The sequence below is a fragment of the Arvicanthis niloticus genome, chromosome 10 (assembly GCF_011762505.2).
Source record: "Arvicanthis niloticus isolate mArvNil1 chromosome 10, mArvNil1.pat.X, whole genome shotgun sequence".
NCBI classification, from domain to species: Eukaryota; Metazoa; Chordata; class Mammalia; order Rodentia; family Muridae; genus Arvicanthis; species Arvicanthis niloticus.
Genome location: NC_047667.1, coordinates 63119174 through 63143566, shown reverse-complemented (window position 1 = coordinate 63143566; position 24393 = coordinate 63119174). Strand labels below are relative to the sequence as shown.

At 48.1% G+C, this 24393-nt stretch overlaps 1 protein-coding gene across 1 annotated transcript in view; it reads right to left on the bottom strand.

Moving 5' to 3' along the window:
- Positions 1 to 24393, bottom strand: part of Ptpn14 (protein tyrosine phosphatase non-receptor type 14) — a 142001-nt gene that overhangs the window by 6201 nt on the left and 111407 nt on the right. The window contains exons 12-18 of the mRNA XM_034513143.2: positions 21970 to 22048; positions 16694 to 18180; positions 12995 to 13138; positions 10961 to 11179; positions 7462 to 7590; positions 4370 to 4604; positions 2293 to 2456 (exon numbers count right to left, since the gene is read on the bottom strand). Of these exons, the coding sequence (XP_034369034.1) occupies positions 2293 to 2456; positions 4370 to 4604; positions 7462 to 7590; positions 10961 to 11179; positions 12995 to 13138; positions 16694 to 18180; positions 21970 to 22048 (2457 nt within the window). The remainder of the gene's footprint in view (positions 1 to 2292; positions 2457 to 4369; positions 4605 to 7461; positions 7591 to 10960; positions 11180 to 12994; positions 13139 to 16693; positions 18181 to 21969; positions 22049 to 24393) is intronic.

Here is a 24393-nt window from a genome sequence, read left to right as displayed (position 1 = left end):
CTCATAGCCACCCCCTCGATGCAGGGACCTCCCCCTCGGTCCCCATGTGATAATATGGCAAGAGAGCTGGCTCAGGAGGTAAGACTCCACACTCCTCCAGTTCCCAGCGCCCCCATCAGGTGTCTCACAACAACTGTGGTTACACATCAGAGCCTCAGACACTCTCCTCTGGCCTCTGTGGGCGGTGTGCATGCCTAACTCAGCATCTCCACAGAACTAAAAATATTTTTAAATGATACAAAAGGGGGCAAGTGTAGGAAAAAAAATTCATTGGCAAAATGAACACGGCTAGAATCACAAATCAAAATATAAAACACACGAACCATCTCAGCCATTAGAAAAGGCAGGCTAAGCTGGGATGGGAGAAAAAAAAATAGGCCATAACGGTTTCCTATTTATTTGTCAAAAGTCTTTGTTTAAAGAACAAACTAAACATGTTGGCCCTTCTCCTGAGAGGGAGACAGGAGTGGGAGGAGCCAGGTCTGGTCTCCCCTTGGTCAACAGCAACCATGGGAAACTGACAGATAAGGCTGGCTGTGCCAGTGCGGGGGAGGAAATGAATTGTGAGTCACCTTGCTATCGCTAAATATCAATGGGAACAGAAGTGGTTTTAGGACTGCCATACACCAGCAAGGAATGTGCTGGAATGCAGTTGAGCACTGAAGGAAACACACCACAGCGCCGTTGGGGGGGGGGGAGGATGATGGGGGTGTTGGGGGGAGGGTGCACTGAGCCCCTCTGAGCCTCAGGGAGCCCAGGATGCCTGTTGGCTGCCTCCCCCAATCCACACCCATTCTGCACCAGGCTGGCTTCGATACATGGTGAGCTCCGTGATCTCCAGCCTTCACAGAGGTTGTGGAAGGGTCTCCAAAGAGCTAAGGAACCAGCCTTTCACGGCCAACAAGACAGGGCTGTATTAAATAAAGCTCATTTTCAAATCTCTGAGTCTACTAGAATACATATTAGCACATCGAAGCATCCATTACACATAACAAGAGTTCCTCCCTGCTGCATGATCTGGAGCCTGAACAGCTTGTTTGAAAACAGTGAGAAGGCAAGAAGTGGCCTCAGAGGAGGAGCTTGCTTCCTGCCGTCAGACAGCTGCTTAAAGCTAGATAGCGCCAGCTACATCACAAGATTGCTTTTAGGAGTGGATTTCCTCATCTGGGCCTGGCTCTTCATGGGGCAGAGGTAAGGCTGCCCCATTATTAACCTTACAGCCTAGGGCTTAGGGCCCAGTGTAAGGGTTACAGAGCAAGACCCACTAGAAAGCACAAGGAAACACCCATAACAGGTGAGGTGTATAGCTCAGTGGTAGGGCACTTGTCTGACAGGTGCAAAGTCCTGGGTTAGATCCCTAAACCCTTCACAAATAAACCAACACACAAACAGAGAAGCAGAATCCAAAACCACTGCCCCCACCCTGCACACAATCTTACGTGAATGAAAGCAGAGTGTTGTCGATGTCTCTCACCGTAACTCCAGGATCTATGGCAGCACAAGGTATCACACGCCCTATGTGGTTATAACGAAGTATGGCCAATGCTGGCCCACGGACCCAGCCTGTGTGCTGCACGCATAATATACTGCCAAGCCAGACAAGGGCAAATGACCCCAACTAAAAACTACACCATACGGAACCACAGCCGCGTTCTACACCGTCACACAGGATTTGGGCCAAAACACATCCCAAAAACTCAGGACACATCTGAACTCCACGTGCCAGAGCCATGTGCCATGGCAAACAACCCACAACAGAACTCATCTGCCTGCTTCTGGAAATGCCCATGGTCAGTCACTTCTTTTTGTATTTAGGAGCCTTCACAAAGCTGTGAGCAAGCAGTAAGGGACAAGGAAAGCCATAGATACTGGAGTCCAGCTGGGACCCACAGGTCAGCAGGGAGGAGTCAACCACAAAGCCGGCGGGAGCATGGCTCCGGTGCCGAACTGGCATCAAGGTACAGCACTCAGAGAGAAGCCTGGGACTATGGTTCAGTTGGTAAATGGCTCACCACGGGAGTGTGAGGATCTGAGTTAAATTCCCCAAACCCGTAATTGTTGTGACCAATAACTATGCATAATTGTGTGGACTTAATCCCAGCACTGGGAGGTGGAGACAGGAGGAGCCCTGGGTTCACTGGCTAGACAGACAGCCTAGCCTAGTTAGTGAGCTCTGGGCGATAAGCGACACCAACTCAGAAAACAAAACAGGTAATGCTGTCTAACGGATGTCCACGGTTCCAAGTGTACTTTCCATCCCAGAATATAACAAGAGAGAGGTGGACGACTCACTTCATTATGCTCTAGGCAGTAGATCATGAGCTCAGAGAGAATCACCACACCGGTCCTTCCCACCCCTGCGCTGCAGTGAACCACGATGGGGGGGTGCCTGGTCTTGATGCCTTCCAGCACGCTGTTGGTGTGGCGTCTGACTGACTGGATTTCCTCCAAGTAGGCTGCAGGACAAAAATGTGAATCTTGTTACCCAAGTGTGTCCCATGACTTTGCATGGGGGTGGGGGGTAGCAGGGAGGCGCCAGGGTTGAGGGTGACTCTTTTGTTTTCAGTCATAATAATTTGCAATTCTTATAAGACGCTAATCATTTGGCTGGTAACTGCTGCAACACCTCGAAGCCAGAAGAGACCATCTGGGAGTCAATTAGTCCACAGGAGAACTTGTTCTTTAAATAGTTCTTTTTTAAAAAAAATAAATTCTGTTTCTCTCTCTGCAAATCCCCAAGTCCCCCTAGCAGACGAGTCTAGGCATCACTTACAGTATTTCATACTCCTAACAGACTGGGATCAGAGCATCCGCTACGTCCCCTTGAAATGCCTGCCTGTCAGAGCCAATTCCTGTTGGGGAAAGAGCAGCCACCTGCCCCATCCTCTTCCCCGGCACAGAATCAGTGAATGTCAACCAAGGCTTGAATTCATTTTCATATGTCAAAAAAAAAAAAAAAAAAGGCCATGAAGTTATGTGACAATTCAATAGGAACCCCATTTCTGGGGACAAGAAGACAAGAAGCCTGTGGGTGGAGGGACAACATGCCTGTGGGTGCAGGGATCAAGACCCTCTTACAGCTTCTAGCAGCTGCCTGGCCCAGTAGGGGCACACAAAGGTTTGTTTACTGTCCCAAAGGGACACAATAGAAAAACAGCCACAGAATCCTTAATGGTTTTTGCCATAATCACAGAACAATTAAAGTAAGACCTATGGACGCTCCAACAGCCAACAGTCACTGTGTCAAGCTACCCAACAGTCACTGTGTCAAGATTCTTACAACATCAACCCTTGGGCAACCCACAAAGGGATGCCCTGTATCCTCCACTAGCTTAACCTGTCATCCCTCAAACCGGCTCTGACTTCAAAGATCTGACTACACTTTAGAGCATCCTGTGGGCCCCACCTGTCAGCAGAACAATCTATTTGTATTAACCCAGATTTTCTTCTTAGAGACAGCTTTAACAAGTCCACCAGCAGAAGAATCTCTAAACTGAATAATTAGCGCTGTTAGGAGGGTGGGAAGTTCTGCAGGGGTCACACCCCACCTCACTGACAGCTAGGATAGACAACTGGTCACTAAACCTGTCTGGGGCTTTGGATTCTTTGTCCCAGAGCTGCCCTACTCTGTGTTCTTTGTGCTCCTCGAGGCCCTTCCCCATGTTAGTGGTAAATGTAGTCCCTCTGTCAAAACAGCAGAAGCTAACAGAACCAGAGAAGGGTTTTCCCCCCCTAGGTCTTGACAACCTCGTTTCTGTGTTGTGAGCCTTCTCAGACGCTAAGACAGATTCTAAACATATCAAAATAAAACACAAGTTTCTGATGTTGTCCAACATGCACACAGTGGGTCTCTGTGCAGAGTAAGTTTCTGTGCACACAGTGGGCCTCTATGGTGGGCACAGTATGCCCACTTGTGTTGGTTACCTTTCCTGGGCCATTACCTGGTACATACAGCACCCATATATTCTCATGAATCAGTATCTAAGAGTAGCCATGCCCTGAAAAGTAAAATACATGTAATGGATTTGCTTGATATAGGTGCCCCATGCATGCAGGGCAAATCCCACCATTCTTATGTGTTTCTGACTGCCATCTTTGACCTGGTGGGCAGTCTTCAGGACTCATCCATGTTATGGCATGCTAGTGACTAAGAGTCTGAATCAATGCAGAATTAGGTTCTCACACTCTTGCAGACTTGCATAAGACATTAACAGAACAAGAGCCATGTATTTATCTTCTCTGTCCTCTGCAGAGGTGAGGGGACTTCAGTACCGTAACACTCAAGTCACTTAAGAGTAAGTATGAGCACAGTCCACTCAACGGACAGGCTATGACACATTCGGCAGAACTCAGTCTGCGGAAAACTTACACAAAAACCCTTGGACATCTTCTGGGCAGCCATGGTGGGGCCAGTCAGTATACTGCAAGTGCCACACTGTCCTCTCCTGCCCGGAAAGCAGGTGCTTCACCTTTAGGCCCGTGGTCGCATAGCAACCAGAATCTGTCCGGAACTTCGTGGTGACCTTGAACTTGCCGTAGGTGGCTGAGCTGTGCTTGGACCCCAGCTTGGGCCAGTATCGATGGCTTTTGGTCCGTCCACCCTCCTGAATCACCCACAAAAGCAAAATGGAAACAAGTCAGGGATGAACTCTTATCCATCCTGTTAAAGTTAGAATCCGTGAGCAGGAGACAATTTCAGATGACAATTTCTAAGTCACATCTCCACGGGCTCTGTGAAGTGTCTACTGGGGCGAATCCTTTCGATATGGGCCCAGCCTGATACCCTTTACAACAACAGTTACCTTGTGGGGAATTTAGATAGAACACAGTGAGTGCAAAGTCCAGATGTACAGGAAACCCATGGAGTGTCTGAGAATGAGAAAGGCCTGCAGGATGCCTGGAGAGGAGCTAGTGAGAGAGGGAGGCACTGGGCCGGGAGGCAGGAAAGGCCTCATCTTCCCACAGGGAGCCTGGATGTTTGTCCACAGAGAACAGAAAGCCACCTAAGGTGTCTGAGTGGTAAGCAGCACGTTCTGGTGATCATCCCAGGCCCTGCTTCTCCTGCTGCTGACAGCCCAGGGCTCTTTCTAACACACTGCCCCTATTACCGAGAGCCGCTCGCACGTTTAGCTGAGCTTGGCTGGCTTGCTCAACCTGCAACTAAAGCAGAGAAGAGGCACTTAGAGGCCCTTTTCCTTCCCAATTTTTAACATCTTTGCTGAGACAAGACCACGCACAATTTACCATTTACAACGCCCCCCCCCTTTTTTTTAAATTTTATTTTGCACAGTTCAGAAATCCCTGGTGTGGGGTGGGAAGCATGGAGGGGCTGGTGGCTGAGGAGGGGAAAGGTGAAGAGGCTGGGTGTCAAAAGCAGATGTAAGGAGCAGTGAGCTGTGCAGGGACTCTGCCCAGCTGATGGGCAGATGAGGCCATCAGTGGGTGGGGAGTATCTATAGAATACATGAAGCACTGAATTCAATCCATACGATTGAACAAACCAGTGCACTGGTGCATGCTTGTTGTCCTAGCACTCGGGAGATGGAGACAGAGGTTCAAAACTTCAAGGTTAGCCTTGGCTATCTAGCAAGGTTGAGGCCAACCTGGGCTACCTGAGACCCTGCCTCAAGGCAGACAACTAAACAATTGACTAAAAAAAGGACCTATCAGTTTGCCTGCTTGTAAGGTGACACATCCTTAGGGGTCACAAGTCAACTTGTCTGGACTCACTGGGTGTCACTGAGTCTCCCTAGGTCCTCAGTATATTTTTCCTTTTATACCAATCCTGTAAAAGTGGGTTGTTCTGGGGCTGGAGAGATGGCTCAGCAGTTAAGAGCACTGGCTGCTCTTCCAGAGGTCCTGAGTTCAATGTCTAACAACTACATGGTGACTCGCAAGCATCTGTATATGGGCATCTAATGCCCTCATATTAAATGAATAAATAAATAAATAAATAAATAAATGTTTTTTCCAAAGCGGGTTGTTCTGAGAACACAAATGCACAAATGCACACGTGTTTCAGTGCCCAAGTCAGTATTGGATCTTACAAACTGATACATCCCTGGCTGTGCCATGGGTCACTAGATTCTGCTTTATTCTGTCATCTCACCAGCCCTACAATTTACTTTCTTGGTGGAAGGTCAAAGACAGAGAGTGAGAGAAGGAGAGAGTGAGAGAAGGAGAGAGTGAGAGAAAGAGAGAGAGAGAAACAGAGAGAGAGAAACAGAGAGAGAAACAGAGAGAGACAGAGAGAACACACACAGGGAAGTGCATCTAAACTTGGAAAACTTGACATACTCTCAACAAATCTCTTCATAGACTACTCCAAAAATGAACTGTTCGGGCAGTCATTGGTGGTCACTGATTGTCATGGTGGGGTCATTGGTGGTCATGGTGGGGTCAATGGTGGTCATGGTGGGGTCATTGGTGGTCATGGTGGGGTCACTGATTGTCATGGTGGGGTCATTGGTGGTCATGGTGGGGTCAATGGTGGTCATGGTGGGGTCATTGGCGGTCATGGTGGGGTTATTGGTGGTCATGGTGGGGTCATTGGCGGTCATGGCGGGGCCACTGATTGTCATGGTGGGGTCATGATTTGGTTTTTGTGGCCCCGGTTCTTTCTACTCAGGGCCCTGAAGTAACCAGGTACCTGAGGTAGAAACCAGGTCTCAGAATACCAGGGGTCTTGGTAAAACGCATGAAGCTAGTTCCCTAATTGAATTTGAAAATATAATTTGTAATTTCATGAGGATTTAAAAAGGGGAAGGAGGGTAAGTGTTTTGAGAGTGCGACAGAGAGGAAATCCAACACTTCCCTCAATGTCAGCCATGTCAGGCACTCTGAGCAGAAGCGCCCCATGCACTCGGGAGGTGTGTGCCCCCTTGTGCACCACAGGCACCACTCCACAGCTACAACAGAGAGCCTGTGTTTGGTTTGGCAAAGAGAGAGAAGGAATTTTTGTTTTCCTTTCCCTGAAGAATAAAGCTCTTTCCTATGCAGTGGCTCTGGTCTCCTTTCAGCTGATAAGCACCATGGCATGCGGGGCTGGCAGCGCCTGAGGTCGGGAGGCCCTGTGTGTTTACCCAGCACAGACTGAACTGTTCTACAGAGTACACACCGTCCGCTGGATGAACTCAAGTTTGGTCGTTTTGATTCTGTGTTTGGTTTTCATTGTATTGAACGATGTCACAAGGGAAAATGTAAAGAGAGAAAGAGTCCACTGTAAACTATCTCTGGGGAAGGAAGCATGTGTGTGCACACACATACACACACACACACACACACACACACACACACACACACACACACACGAGGAGGGAGAAGGGCTTCTCTACCAGGCAATGGATACGCAATAACACAGAGCTGAAGCATAGAGCAGGTTGAGCCAAAGTCCTGGGTACCAGGCCCACCTTCTGGCCACCCCTTCCCCAGGACAAGGGTGTGGGGTAAGCCGCTCCTTACCTCCTCTGCAGTGACCATGGCAATCACATTGACCCCCTGCTCCCACACCATCTGCCAGAAGTCATGGCATGTATGTGGCAAGGGCCCCTGGGTGGCAATATAGTGCCATTCTGATCCGCCAACTGCCACCTGCAAGCCGAGGAACACACCGATGAGTGAACCAAGCTGCTGGAACTCCCTTCCAGTCTAACTTCTTTTGGACCAAGTGGATTGGTGCAATTCTAAAATCCCAGAAGCCATAAGTAACAAACAGACAACATATTTTTGTACCAAAATACTTTTTTGCTGTTATCGAGTCATACTTACCTGATCTCTTTTATTGCACGCAGCACATGATACATGCAAACTAGTTCAGGCTGAAAACATACATAGGGGCTGAGGAGATGGTGCAGTGGGAAAAGTGCCTGCCGAGTAAGCGTGGAGACCTGAGTCAGATCCCCAGCAGCCAGAAGCAAGCCAAGGTGATGCTGTGTGCCGTTATCCCAGGGCTAGGGAGGTTTAAGAGAAAGGGTTGGGCTCACCGGACAAACATGCCGGAAACAGACTAGATTTAGGCAAAGACCCTATCTAAAAAAAATAAGGCAGAGGGTCTGGGTGAGATGGTTCTTTGGGTGAAGATGCCTGCTATTAACTCTGATGACCTAGTTTCCTTGCAAGTTGTCCTTGGACCTGCGAGTGTGTGCACATATGCACACCACACACACACACACACACACACACACACACACACACACACACACACACACACACCACACCACACCAGACATGGGCACACAAAACAAATAAATGTAATAAAAGTGTTAAATGTAATTAAGAAGTAAGGTTAATAATACACAGGAGAACTGATGCGGACCTTCGTTTCCATCTGTGCATACAAGAGGGAGTGCACTTACACATGTACACACACATGTAGACCACATACAAACATACACACATGAACTCATATAAGCTCATAGGTACTCAAGGGTATATGCACATATCTAAGACTAAATTAACAGAATTTAAGTTACAGAAACAATACCTATATTAATCCATACAACATATGCTTATTATACATTTCATGTGTTAGTCTATATTTCATGCTGTAGTCACTGAAGTTTATGCATGATTACACCACTAAATCAGGTTTACAACCACTAAAGGGCTGTGGTTCTGAGTCTGAAGAACAGGGTTGTATGGCAGACTTCTAGTAAAAGCAAAGTCTACATGCAAAAACATCCCATTGGCAAGACCAAGCCCACAGAACTGAAGGTCACACTCTCAAGATACAATGACAAACATTTCCTGTCTCTCTCTTCCTTTCCTGTGCCTTGATATAACAAAGATGAGTCCCTTTACACATCTGTGTGATGCAGACCCCCAGAGGGTTCCAGAAGCAATGAGGGAGATCGGTGTTTGAGAGTCTCCTCCTCACTGATTTTATGAAACTACATTCTAACTTGATTCCGGCAAGAATAACATAAGCTATTGTCTCCTTATACAAGACATGTTCAGGTCAGAGCTGGCAAGGAAATCCACTTTCCACATACTGGTGGGAGGAAAATATCCACAGACTGGGGGGAGGGGAATGTGGCCTGTCTGTGGAACTAGGCCATTAAACTATCTGGTACCCAACATATAGAAACCATAAACCCTTGCAGAGAAGCTGCCTCCTCCGGTATTGAAAGGAGACCATCAAAAACCACACTGAAACCAATGTGACTCCCCCTCTGGAGAATATTATGTGACTCCCCCTCTACAGGACATCATGTGACTCCCCCACTGGAAGACATCATGTGACTCCTCCTCTGAAGGACACCATTCTTCTATGTGTTACCTGCTGCTTGGAATGCAGGGAAGAAAACATATAGCTCAATTCCAGAAACCAAGGGCAAGTTCCTGCAAGCTCTCTGGGCCTGTGAACTGCACCCATGTCTACCCTGGGATGAAATGTGGGCCTCAGAGAATACTGCAGAAGGAACAGCATCTCGGGTAACAATGCCCGGAGGGCACTGTTTATGGGAGTGACAGCTGTTTCCAAAGAGCAGATGGAAAATGGGAAAGAGACTGGGCCAAGGGAAGAGGCCAGGAGAGTGTCCCTCTGTACGGTTTTCAGAGGCACTTCATTGGGAAGCAGCTGCCGAGTCCTCATCTTTGAGTGTGTTATTCTGCTCGGTATTCCCTAATCTAACTGATGGCATCATTGGTTTATTTAAGAGATCCCTGGCATTCATTATTTTATTAGTTTTGTGTTTTCCTTCTCAAAATTAAGAGCCAAAAAATTGCCTGCATGTTACAAATGCACATATATAATCCTATCTATGCCATATGCACAAACACTATACCATACCATCACATCCTATATGGAAATAAGCTACCAGTGACACACAACTCAGATGCCTAACTCCACCTTAGGAGGGTCAAAGGAAACTTCAGGCAATTCCACCAGAGTTGAAAAGTTCAAGAAAAGTAAGAGTTCAAAGGTACTGATCATACAGATTAATCTGGTGAACTGTGTTGGTTAAAATTGTCCTATACCCAACTCAGTGGTAGTGGTGGTGCACACCTTTAATCCCAGCACTAGAGAGGCAGAGGCAGGTGGATCTCTGAGTTTGAGGCTAGCCTGATCTACAGATCGAGTTCCAGAACATTCAGGGCTATACAGAGAAACTCAATCTTAATAAAATAAACGACACTAAACAAAGCTAAACTAAACTAAAAGTCTTATTCCCACTGACCATGCAAGAGCCTTTGAAACACTCTCCCAATTGAGAGTTCAGAGCCGTGTTCTAAAGAAATACACCCGGTTATTAGAAAAACTGGGGAAGGTGAGCTGCTTAAGAACCCGCGTGCTCACAGCTCTGGATTCTAAGGTCTAGCTAAGCTATGGCATACAGAGACGGAGCATCCGAGACATTAACAGAAATCGCACGCGCCACACGCCAGAGAAGATGGCTCACAGACTAAGAACACAGGCTGCTCTCGCAGCTCCTCACACTCACACGGAGCTTCACAACCTCCAAACCCCTAGATCCAAAGGCTCCGATGCCCTCTTCCTGCCTCTACGGCTACCAGGAATGCACACAGCGCACATACGTGCACACAGGCAAACACATACACACATAAAACAAAACCAAATAAATCTAAAAAATGAAAAATGAACCTCACACGCCCAACTTATGCCTGAGGATCTGCTCTGCAACCAACCATGGTTTGTGTATAGATCACTCCGCTCTCATGAACAGCACTGAAAATTCGATTTTGGCTCTAAGGCGAATTGGTTATGGTAGTATAAAGAAGAAGCAATAGTTTGTGCTGCTCTGGAACAGAGTAAAAGAAAAAACAGTATAACAATAAAGGCAGTGGCTGTTCCAATGTCCATCATGTATGAGTCACAAACCAACAGGACAATCCCACCCTCCACGGCTTAGGGCAGATAACACATCAGACAGGCTCTCTCTGCAGTAACGAGTTTAGCCCAGACAGACATCTTGCCATACGCCTCTGACGTGCCCCTCACCTTGATGTGGGAGGCGTTGATGTAGCCTGTGTTGTTCTCTTTGGTCGGGATGAGCTCCACTCGATTCTCCTCATACGGAACAACTTCTCGGATCCGGCTGCGCTCGGCGTTTTCAGGCAGAGCGGCGGTGCTGAAGATGCCGTTGGCCTTTTTGTTTGGGATCTGTTCATACTCTGTGAACACCATTCCATCTTCCAGCTTCTTCTTCAGGGCTCTGAGCTGCAAGGGAAGCAGACGTCAGCTCTCTCCATTCAACAGAGCAAGCAGGCTCTCAGGATTCCCAGTTAGGGGATTTCGAGACGGAGAATCAGTGGGCGCTCAGCTATGGCCCTCACTGCTACTCACTGTTAAGTCTCTCTGGTCTGACAGCCATTCCCTTCTTACTCAGCTACATACTGCAAAGCTACATGCTACATACATACTGCAAGGCTACATGCTACAGATATACTGCAAGGCTATATGCTACAGATATACTGCAAGGCTACATGCTACAGACATACTGCAAGGCTACATGCTACAGATATACTGCAAGGCTACATGCTACAGACATACTGCAAGGCTTTATGCTACAGACATACTGCAAAGACTGGCTTAAGTTCAAATTCAAACCCTGTGCTTCGGTTACTCCTGCCTGCTTCCACTCCGTGTTATTTTCAACTGTCCAAGCATCCTTTTCCCCAAGCATCCTTTTCTCCAGGCTCACAGCAGGGTTCACTGAATTAAGCCTTAGGAAGGTACCAGTTCACAATGGTAGAGCACTGAGGATTAACCCTCACAAAACCCCTTGCCTTTTCCCTTCCTTGGCCATAGTACTAATTTCAAATACGTGATGTCAATTGGGAAAATGTCCCTTCCGACCCTGAAAACATTCTAATACCAAGTACCTGCTGACAGAAATCTAATGCTCTAAATGTTATCCAGTGAACTTAGGAAATCAGTTTCTGGGGCTCCCGGTTGCATGCGAGGCAGTTTCAGGGCCCCTTTTCCACACCACAGTAAGAAATCATGGCTCTCAAGACCTAACCAAAGAGCTATGGGCTGTATCATCTTGCAGCCCTTGAAGGAGACCACAGGAACCCTAAAACCTAAAATCAGAGTATGACACGTGGAGGAATGAACTTCCTCATCTTACAAAAAAAGTTTTCTGTAGTTTTAGAAACTTACTGGTTTTGCCGGGCGGTGGTGGTGCACGCCTTTAATCCCAGCACTTGGGAGGCAGAGGCAGGCGGATTTCTGAGTTCAAGGCCAGCCTGGTCTACAGAGTGAGTTCCAGGATAGCCAGGGCTACACAGAGAAACCCTGTCTCGAAAAACAAAAACAAACAAACAAAAAAAAAGAAAGAAAGGAAAAAAAAAACTTACTGGTTTCATTATAGAAAATAAAGATTTTTTTTTTTCTTAAACATTTTCCCCATCAGCCTTCAGTATGTCTAAAATGAGTATATATTCAGATTCAACTGTGTGAGGAAAGCAAGTATGTCCATCACATCAGAAGGCAAATTTGCATTTGTCCTTAATAAATAAAAAAATCTTACAAAATGCATAAGGAATTGATAATTACATCACCTCCTTATGACTGAAGAATAGTGAAGAACTAATAACCTTGCACAGCCTGGTGGAGGTGGTCCTTTGCTGTTACTGTTTATTGGGGGTGGGGGGAGCAAGCTGTGTGGAGGTCAGAGCACACCCTGAGGAAGACAGCTCGCTCTTCCCACTATGTGAGTTCCAGGGATCGAACTCGGGTCATCGCACTTGGCAGCAAGCTCCTACACCCACTGAGCCACCTCACCTGCCCTGGGGCTAGACTTTTTAATCAAGCATCAATATCCCAGCTTCATAAAGTGCAGAGACCAGAATGAAGAAACGGGAGATGCTGAAAGGGGTAGGCTCTAACACAGCACACTTGAACCAAGTCTTCATCAAGTGAAAGAATTAACCCTCAAGACAAGTGGCACTGACAGGTCCAGGCCTAAGAGGAACTTCTGGAATCTGGAAGCACAGAGAACAGGTCACACCTGACAAGTCCAGAACTCACCCTCTCGTCTATGGGGACGCGGGTGGCATCATGGCGACCGTCTTCCCGCCCCGAGACTCGGGCCACTGAGAGTCCATTCAGCGCTGCCAACATCAGCGGTCTCTTCTGTGCCTGCAGGCCTGTCATCTTCTGCTTCTCTAGATTCTTTCGGCAAGAAAAGACACGTTCTCATTGTTTATAATTCCAGGGGAAGGCTGGAATGTGTTTTAATCTCCCCAAATCTGTAACTCCCCAGCCAAGGAATGCAGACACTCGCCACCAGCAGGGCAAATTCAAACACAGCTTTCCCATTATTCCCATCATGCCCAGGGAAGCCAGTTCTTACAGGACCCTAAGGCTTTTATTCTTAATTAACTCATATGTTAGAAAGATAAAGACAGACTCCCTAACAAATATACCTTGCCACAGGGGTGTTGCAAGAGAACAAAAAGGGGGTTCATGCAATACACCTTAGAAAAATACAGGCTGAAGACAGGAGAAAGAAAACAGAGTAGTCGCAGACCATCGGAGTCCCTCCCAAGGACAAGCCTTTCTCACTGACTAATGGTATAAAACCCACCAGCTACCATGTTGATTAATAGTGCCGTACACATAAGCGCCACACACACACCCGTGCCATACACACCAGTAAAAGGGGAACCACTCTGAGGGGCTCAGACTGAAGACCTGAGTCTTATACTTGCTCCCTGCCCCCAAGACATCTGCTTTGCCCACCTCAGAACAGGGCCTACCACAGCTTAACAAGGTTACCACCATGCCAGGCTGGCTACAGATGAAGAACCACCAGGCCTTTGTTCATCCAGGGCTAACAAAGGGCAGTGACTACTTTCCATCACTGGAGGTTTTGACTGGAGTGTGGACTGCTGGGTTCTAGCACCCCCTCATTTTTAGGCTGAACTTGGTGTAGTCAGGACTGGATGTTGGGTCCACTGTTGGCCACCTTCACAACCTTGGCATCAGCAGGGGTGAGGAATCCTCTGTTTACTGCTAGCAGCCTACTCTTGAAAACCATTTAATCTTAGACATTTCGGGACCAATGTGAAGAACATTTGGATATGAAGCAATGCCAGGCTGTAGATGCCTATGGGTCCTATGAATGGAGAGGTAGCCTGGTTTCTTATTTTATTGTTTATTAATTAACTCCCAAAGGTCTCTTGATGGAGCCATGCTGTTGGAGAAGGCCCATTGGGTGGGGTGGCAGGGACAACCTTGCATGGGCCTCATTGCCACCACGCTGTTACCTACAATGAGTGGAAAGCCTTTGTGAGGGGTGCTACCAACGGGACAACGACTCAAGTGACAGGCTGAACCATGGACAGCCAAGGGTGCATTGGAGAGGAGGGCTAGCCATGAGGATGTGACAGGCAGCTGAAGGTTGGTTGTGGGACCACAAGAATGGTCTTGGCATCTCCATACCAAGCAGGCCCTCGGGATGACTTTGGGTTTATTTGCTTGTTAGCTCAGTTTTGTAAAAGGTAACTCCCTCATGTCCTCTCTTGTCGGTGAAGCCTGAAACGCTTCAAATGTCTTGTGGCGGTTTGATTTTGAAACAGGGTCTCATGTCGCCCTGGGTGGCCTCAAACCTGTAAGCAATCTTCCCACCTCTGCCTCCAGAGTGCAGGGATGGCCATCCTTGGGAAAGGCTCACTACCTACCTGGGGAGAAGTGGACACAGTGATAAGTGAACTGGCCTCTTAGGTGCAAGCTGTCAGTCTTTTCTAAATCAAACTAGAAGGCCTAAGTTGGCTTTCTTTGCTCTCTGTACTGGACTCCCGGCTCGAGGCTAGAAAGTGGGAAGTGTCTTCAAGGTGGTAGCAGGGCCAAAGGACAGGCTCTAATGGCAGGCAGCATTCTGAACCGTTCACCACACAAGAAGTGACTGAGCTTTCCCTACACGCACTGCTCTTATTCCAATCCCCAAGGGTTTGAGGTTTCTCATTTCTCTCAGTAAGGGGGTCTGGTGTGGCTACAGGAGACTTCTTTCCTCCTCTCCATACACTGAGGAGTATGGAAGCTGAGTGGACCCTCCCTAGGCCAGTGAGCACACAGACTTCCAAGATTCATCTTGGGTGTTAGCGCCACCAGCAGGGATGGCCTTCTTGCTGGACCTTTTGGTTCTTCTCTGAGGTTAGGACACTGAGCAAGGGGAGTGGCCTGTGAATTTCTAGTCGTATGAGGCTCGGTGAAAGGGTCTAACAGGGGAAGAAATGTAGACACGGGCAGTCATGTTCTTGAGCTAAAAGCTAACTAGTGGTATCTGCCTGTTGGAATGATCTACAATCCTGGAATAAAAACAGAACTGGGGGAGGGGGCCAGCAGAAAACACCACCTAGCTCTTTCTTGGTTTGTGCGATGCTTCTGAGAGAGGACCAGCACCAGGGTCATGGCTGCAGGCTATTTGTTTAATCTGGATAAGAGGACGGGGATGACCAAGATGCAGTTAGAAGACCATGTGGACATTGTTAAGTCTCAACTTGGCAGGGCTGACCTCGAAGCTCAATGCTCACAGTGATGGATTCCTGAAGCAAATGCAGCTCTTAAGAGGCCTGGAGCCAAGAAGTGTTGAAACATCACTTTACACCAGTGAATTACTTTTTTCCAAGCTGGGAAAGCTGTCTCCTCATGGTACCCACCCCCGCATTTCACTCCATCCCCAGCCAAAACTGTGGTTTTTTTTTTTTTGGTTTTTGTTTTGTTTTGAAATCTCAGAGGCACAGGTACAAACTGCCATCTCCCTCTCCATCTGCAAAGGAAGAAGCAGTGAGTCCAACCATGCTGCCTTTGGATGTCTCCTCCACCCTGCTGACCACCAGAATCTCCTCAGGGTTGAACTGCCTTCAGGCTGTTCTAAAGTGACAAGGTTGGATCTGATTTCTGAACCCAGCAGTGTGGCTTCTGGAAAACTGGCCTTCACTTCCTCCCTCTGGGCTGATTCCCAATGATGAGTTCAGAAGACGTAGCCATGAGCCGAATGACCTCCAACAAAGCAAACGTGATAGAACGAGGCTTCCAGAGTTCCTAAGTGAAGGCCAGCTACCTGACAGTGCAGCTGTGATCAACAGAAATGAAGTCCACTGGCTCAATTAGTTTTGTAACTGAATGACTTTTTAAGGAGGCCAGGATTTCCAGGAAAAGCAGTAACGGGGAATTTTTTTTTCCCCCAGCAGCAACTACAATCCAACAATATTCTCATTGTAAGAGGTGTTTATTTTCTTGTTCATACACATCTATCACCATGTGGTCTCACCCCAACAACAGAACTAGCTTTCTAGGCTGGGTGCATCCCAGTGAAGGGGTATCTGTAACACCAACGTCTCTTCATATGTAGTATGCATACATGTACGATGCATGTGCATGTACACACGTACATGTGCACACGTATGTGATGCATGTGCACACGTATGTGAGCTTCTCATAGAGCAGACCTGACGGGGGACTGGAGCCTAGCAGTGAACGCCTCAGGAACATACCCAGTGACTAAGATGTTCTCATACCAAGTACACCAGCCACAAGCCAGGACTGACAGTGAGACGGAAGGTGTTATTTGAAAAAGTATCCCTGACATCTGGTGACATCATCACTCTTGCCTGAAATGCCCACAATCCCTTAAATCCCGAAACACTCCCTGAAGCCTCCCTCCTCCAGGCCTCCAGCTCCGGGGCTTCCTACCGTCAGTGACCTGGGAGTGGGGGCACTCACCCTAATCATCATTTCTCTCTCTATAATGCTGTCCTCCAGGGAGAACATCTCTGACACCGGCCTTTCCTTCACAGGCTCTTTCTTGACCCGCTCCTTCACGCTGGTTAGGTCAGGCTCAGAGATGGAAGGACCCAGAGAGGCCCCGTTGACAGCTAGCTGCTCAGCCCGGGAGACACTGAGGGCCTTGGCTGGTCCGTGTCTCAGTACCCTGGCCCTGGCCATGGCAGGAACAGGGGTCCCCTGGTCCTGTCTCAGTGCGCCATTACTGACACTTTTTCTTGGCCCTGGGTACTCGGGTGGGGGCCTGTTGGGAATGCGAGCCAGGGCAGCCTGCAGCTGAACACTGTATTCCACTTTCTCTCGAAGAGCAGGAATCTGAGGTGCTGCCTCCGGGGCCTCCTCCTCCTCCTCGCTCTCGCTGCTGTGTATCAGCATGGTGGCGTCTGAGAATGTCTTCTTGTGGTGATACTGGGGGAGCCCATGCACTTCGTGGCCACCCACCTCTTCGGAAGGGCCCTGCTCCCGAAGCGTGTTGCGGCGAGCCATGGGGATATTGAGTGATTTCAGCGTCATGGCCTCCATGCCTCGCACCATGCTATTCATCACCTCAAGGCTGTGACGTTTATTCACTGTGCCGCCGCCACCGCCACCGTGGTGCTTGGTGGCTGTGAGGGGCTCACTCACTTCCTGCAGAGACTGATGGACCACAGGAGAGCTGTCCTCCTGGAAGGTCTTTACAGAGAGCTGCACTTTCCGAGTTACCAGATCAGGGCTGCTGCCACTGACATACTTGTGGCGGTGGCTGGCGAGGTCTGGGGTGCTGGTGGCAGGACGGGGCCTAGGGTAAGGGGGTGGTGGCCTGAAGAGATAGTTCTTGAGCATGTGGGTTGTGTTATAGTGTTGTGCTCCTTGGAGCTGCATGTTGGCTAGTTCCGGAGTGCTCACTGTGTGTGAGATGGAGCTGGCCCCTGGCTTGCTAGGCATCGCGCAATTTTGGGGGTTCATCTGGTCAGATGGACTAATAAGTTTGTGACCGTAGCCCCCCTGGGGTGCATATGGGACTGTGTAGGGATGCCTCTCCCGCATCTCTGGCTGGCTGTACACCAGTTCCTCGGACTGGTTATAGGCATGGGTGTTGATGATATTGAGGTTACGCAGAGACCGGCTCTGGCTGTCTGCGTGCATCAGTCCTCTCTTCATCTGCCGCATGACTGTCTCGTAATCTGGGGTCGGCCTGTAGGACGGCACGATGATGGCGCTGTGGCGGTGGCTGGGGATGTAATCGGCCCTCATGATGTCACTCCCAGGGATGCTGAGGTTGGAGGACACTGGAGACGCTTGGATGAAGCTCTGGGAGCAGCTGAGGGAGTTGACACTGTGAACACTGCACACACTGCCATTCGTGACTGTGCCATTGACATAATTTAGGTCCAGGCTGTTGTGAGAATGGCAGTACAAACCTTCTTCGTTCCCAGGGAAGATGCTGTCTGCAAAAAGTCAAACAGAGCCTCATGAAGCACCACACACACCACCCTGTTTCAACAGAGTCGTCCCTATGTCCCTGGAGCGAATTAACCAAAGAGCAGAGAGTCTTAAGCCTCAGTCACACATGTCAAAAAGAATTGTTCTCTGGGATAACATTCATAGAACATGTCAGAGCACACTGAGAAGAAAGGGTGCAGAGTGGGTGTTGCCCAGGCACAGTCTCGAATTTGCTATAATTAGATTCAAACAATGAGCCACTTGTTGGGGAGAATTGGCCTCTTGTGCACAGCTTAGGGGCAGAACCGGATATCTGGGCCAGGAAGTCAAAGGTTTAATAGAGCAATAGGCTTGAAACTGCTCCGCCCTTGGAATCGCTGTCTCTGACTACATCAGAAAAGGGCTCTTAACCTAACGGATCGTTGAGCATTCAGAAAGCAGCAAGACCAACAGCGTGGCCAACGCGGCCATGGTTTCGGAGCAGCAGCCCGTGAGTGGCAGAGTCAGAATCAAGAGCTTTTCGAGGTGCCCCTGAAACTGCCCTCTAGCTCTGCCATGGAGATTATTTCCCTTAAAAAGAAACAAAAGCTGAAAGAAAGTAAAGAGCTATAAAGGCTGTTTTCATGTGTATTCATGGTATGCATGTATGTGGGTGCGTGCATGTTTGGGGGGACGTGTTTGTGGGGGCATACGTGTTTGACATGTTTGTGAGGGCTTTCATGTATGTGGGGGCATGTGTGTTTGTGGGAACATACATGTTTGTGGAGGCATGTGTGTATGTGAGGCATGTGTTTGTGGGGTATACGTGTTTGTGGGGGCTTTCATGTATGTGGGGGCATGCATGTATATGGGAGCATATATGTTTGTGGAGCCATGTGTGTATGTGGAGGCATGCATGTATGTGGGTGCATGCATGTTTGGGGGGCATGCATGTATGTGGAGGCATGCATATATGTCGGTGCATGTGTGTTTATGGGGGCATATGTGTTTGTGGAGGCTTACGTGTGTGGGGCATGCATGTGTGTGGGAACATACATGTTTGTGGGGGCATACGTATTTGTGGGGGCATACGCATGCATTCGCATGAAGGAGCAACGGTGGTGCTGAGAAGCATCCTTGGTCACTCTTGTATTTCATCCACTCAGGCAGGTCTCTCAATCGGCTAGTCTCACTGGCTCTCTTGCCCAGGGGTTCCCACCTCCACTGCCAAGGCTGGACTTCAGCTGGGTTAACACCCTCACCTAGCATCTGTGTGAGTCTGAGTCCCTCACTCTTGCGCAGCTAATGACTTAACTCCTCTACCGCCAAGACTTTATGTCAACGTTATAGATGGGAAAGAAGACATGGCAATCTGGAAAATGCCTCCATCTGACTGGCAAGTCTATGGAGCACTGTCGTGATTACTGTGGGAGGGTAGCTTCCTGTGGATGTGACACCCTGGGCAAGCCGTCTCTGGTGGTCTAAAGAGGCAGGCTGCGTAAGCCATGAGCAACAAGCCAGTGAACAGCGCCTCCCATGGCTTCTGCTTCAGTTCCTGCCTTGAGTTTCTGTCCTGACTTCCCTCAGTGATGGAATCTGACCTGAGGATTATAAGCTGAAATAAACCCTATCCTCTCCAAGTTGCTTTTGGTTATGGTGTTTTATCACAGACACCTCAACTAAGACAACTACTGAGTCACCCCCAACTCAAAAGCCAAAAGCCAGTTTCTAAGTCAGGCGCACTCTGGATACCCGAAGTTCCTCTCACATACACACAAGCACACCAGGAAGCCATTCTTCTGCTGATACACTTGTCTGAGCAGGGGAGACAAAGGAAGATGAAGAAGAGGACCGTGGTCAGCAGCATCCAGCTGGGACTGGAGCTATGGCTCAGTGGTTGACAGCACTGGCTGCGGAGTCCGCAGATTTGGTTCCCAGAACCCATATGTGCGCTCACAACTGTTGTAAGCCCAGTTATGGGGGATTTGTCACGTTCTTCTGGCTTCCATGGGCACTGAATTCAAACAGTATATAATTCAAATGGCATATCAAATGGTTTATATACCATTATACACATGTAAGCACTCATACACATATACAAAATATGTTCATATATAGTTAAAGAAATAAATCTTTTTTTTTTTTTTTTTTTTTTTTTTTTTTTTTTTTAAGACAGGGTTTCTCTGTGTAGCCCTGGCTGTCCTGGAACTCACTCTGTAGACCAGGCTGGCCTCGAACTCAGAAATCCACCTGCCTCTGCCTCCCAAGTGCTGGGATTAAAGGCGTGCGCCACCACTGCCCAGCCTAAGAAATAAATCTTAAAAAAAAAAAAAAACAAAAAACAAACAAACAAAAAACAAGTATCTGAAAAGGAAGTGTAGACAAAATTAATCAAGGTGGCAGAAACAAAGAGAGCACGGTATGAGGACTGATCCACCTCTGATGGGGTTTGCTGTCTTCCCACTGACCTGGGGTAACTCTGTTAGGCTGTTTATAAAAAGTATGATCACACTAAATGGTCTTGTTTTAGGTTTCATGTTGCAGCCTTCAAATTGCAGCAGCTTCAGAATAGCTAGGAGAGGGTAACAGACACCCGTGACTCATAAAATATGCAGCATGTAAGGCTTTCCATCATCATTTTAAAGATGTAGCTAGCTCAGCGCTAAGAGTTTAGTGGTTTGCTGATAAAAGAGATAAAGTGAACTTAGCTGAGGTGAGGGCTCAGGCAGAGGTGAGGGCCTGGGTCTGCCTTCAGCACACATATAAAAAGGCTAGGTGTGGCCACCAGTGTCTGTAATCCCACCACTGTGTGGCTGGGAAACAGGAGACAGGCAGATCCACTCACTGCCAATCTAGCTAACTGGTGAGTGACAGGTTTAGTGTCAAAAGGTGTCCAAAAGGTGAAAGTGACTGGAGGAGAAACACCCAGCATGAACCACCAGCCTACACACACAAGATGTGTGTGTCCCTACACGTGCTGATGCATGTGCACGCAGGCACAGGCACATGAGTACATACATGCACACACAGAGAGATGCGCATGTGTACCTACCATGTTGATACACACACACACACACACAGAGAGAGAGAGAGAGAGAGAGAGAGAGAGAGAGAGAGAGAGAGTGTGTTTTGATATCTGAATGCTAACATCTTTCTTCCTATTTCTGTATAGAAACAGTAGTAGTAGCTTAGGCTTATACTGGGATCAAATGGGACAGCACAAAGCAAGTCCCCAGCCCAGCACCCAGCACCCGGCACCGACATCTCACGAGCACTGGATCCACCTCATTCTTGTCCCTGTACATGGTGAAAGGACCAGAAGAGAAACTAAGAAAAGCACTAAATGATTCGAGTTTCTCCCAGTCACCCCATCACCACGTGGCTGCTCCAAGCTGCTGGCGTTGACACTGAGGGTGAAGTGTGTGTGTGTGTGTGTGTGTGTGTGTGTGTGTGTGTGTGTGAGATGGCTGAGCTGTCCATCTCCAACCCTAGCCCACTAAGAGTGGGTGGAAGAGGAGGAAACAGTAACGCAGCCTCCTCTTGGCCTGGGGTGGGGGGCACTTCTTCCAAGGCAGCTGATGTGCTGAATGAAGATCATCACTGAGTGATCAGACAATGACAATGTTGCCACCGTGATCAAACAACAACAATAACAGTGTAGCCACTTTGATCAGACAATGATAATGTAGCCACTAAGATCAGACAATGACAGTGTTGCCATCAAACCATCGTTGACACCTTCAAGCAAGCTTCTGTGCTGTGCCCTAGGACCCAGCCTTTTGTGTTTAAGAGGCAGAAGGAGGAGCTACAGTTACCTTGGGAAGTGTGGGTCTCCGAGTAGTGCTCACTGCACTGGACATGCATGGGAGGCAGGATATACGGCTGCTGTCTTGGCTGAAACAGAGAAAACAGAGTTGGAGATGCCAGGAAGCCACCCCAACGATACCCAGGGAAGCACACTACATCACTGTAGGCCACCCTTCTGACCCACCCTCTTCCACAGATCTAAGCTCCCATCTGGTAGTGAAGCTCAGGGCAGCAAAAAGTGGCTCAAGGCCAGAGAGAAAAAGAGGCCATCCATCCAAAGTCAGGAGCAGCCATTTGATGTTCTCAAGCACCGGCCTTTGTAACAGATGTGATCAGAAGAGATGCACCCATCAAAGAAAACAGAAAGAAGGAAAGTTACTTTGTTCTGTCCAAAACTGGCTCCTTCCCAGGTCCACACGTTCCTTACACCACATAAGCCCATGGTCCCAGTTTATAGCACCACAGGAAGCTCCTGTAGGGTCAGGGCTGCATTCAGCTTGGCCCAGTGGTGAGTTTACGTAGGAGTCCAATATGTGATACTCACAGTGTCAGTGGCACTGCAGAAGCAAATGTGGCACTGGCCAGGCAGTAAGAATACCCTCTGAGCAATGCGGAATATCTCTCCCACTTAAATGTGGCTGTTTAGACCAGTCTGAACCACTTCCTGCTGCAGAAGAGGGCATACTTCTTATGTGTGGGGCGGAGTTGTGGTGGGGGGGGGATTAGAATATATAAAGTACCAGAGAGGACAGTGTGTCTCTAGCTCTGCTAGCCTTATACCTCTGATCTCAAGATAACTGATTCAGAAGCTGGGCTTGTTGGCACACACCTTTAATCCTAGCACTCGGGAAGCAGAAGAAGGTGGATCTTTGTGCCTTCAATGCCAGCCTGGTCCATATACTGAGTTTCAAGCCACCAAGTGGGTAACAAGGAAGGATATGAAAACAAGGGATCCAAGAGTCAACAGGAATCAGAGAGGAAAGAAGCATCAGGAGGAACTGAGAGAACTCTGGGTGCGGAGGGGAGCTGGAACTTCCGAACATCCCACAAGTCCTGGTGGGTGGTCTTAGAAATTGCAATTTCAAAGTATTCTCCCCTTTGTTGACAACACATAAATCAACTAAAATTTCCCACAGTGGGTATGGACTGTCCACTTTGGTGGATATGGACTGTCCGCTTTGCTGGGTATGGACTGTCCACTTTGGTGGGTATGGACTGTCCACTTTGCTAGGTATGGACTGTCCACTTTGCTGGGTGTGGACTGTCCACTTTGCTGGGTATGGACTGTCCGCTTTGCTGGGTGTGGACTGTCCGCTTTGCTGGGTATGGACTGTCCACTTTGCTGGGTATGGACTGTCCACTTTGCTGGGTATGGACTGTCCACTTTGCTGGGTATGGACTGTCCACTTTATTTACTGAGAGAGAATAGGGACAAAAGGACGTGAGAAACAGAAGCAGAAACTTGGCTATGGACGCCTCCTGCTTCTATTAAAATAAATTAATAAGTGGCTTTATGAAGTGTGCTAAGATTACAGTGAAAAGCCAATAATAGCTAATTTAATTTCTTTTTTCTCTTTCCTTCCTTCCTTCTTTCTTTTCTTTTTTTTTCTTTTTTTTTTTTTTTTTGGTGATGAGAGAGTGTCCAGCTAGATCCACCTAAGGTCACCCACCCTTTACATGTTTGGCAAATGCTCTTCTATGCCAATGCTCAATCTATTCTAATAGTTCATTCATTCATTCATTCATTCATTCATTCATTCATTCTAATAATGTTCCCAGGTCAGCTAATACAGAAAAAAATCCACAACACAGATGTTCTAGTTTGGTTTCTATTGCTGTGATTAAAAAACCATGACCAAAAGCAACTTGGAGGAGGAAAGTGTTTGTCTGCTTAAAGGTCACAGTCGCCTGAGAAGATGAAGGAGCTTGAGACAGAGACCATGGAGGAACACTGCTTCCTGGCTTTCCTTGGCTTGCTCAGCTACTTTTCTCACACAACCCAGACACACCTGCCCATGAATGGCACCACCCACAGTGGGCTGGGCCTTCCTACATGAATGGCACCACCCACAGTGGGCCAGGCCTTCCTACATCAATCAGCAATGTAGACATGCCAAAGCCAATGTGATGGAAGCAAGTCTTCAAATGAGACTCTGTTTATCAGGCATATCTAGTGGTTTATGTCAACTTGAAATAAATAAATAAATAAATAAATAAATAGCCATGAGAGCAGGTATCATAAAAGAGAAAGACAGACTGGCAAGAAAGCCACGATGCTTATCAGCAAGGACCATTAAGACTCCATAGTCTGTTGTCTCAAGTATAAGGACAGTTCAGACCTACAAGGCAGGGTGAAGAGAGACCTCAGAATCCAGACCCCTGTGGACCACCTCATCAAGTAGAAATGGGGGAGGCTCTGTGGATCCCAAGAT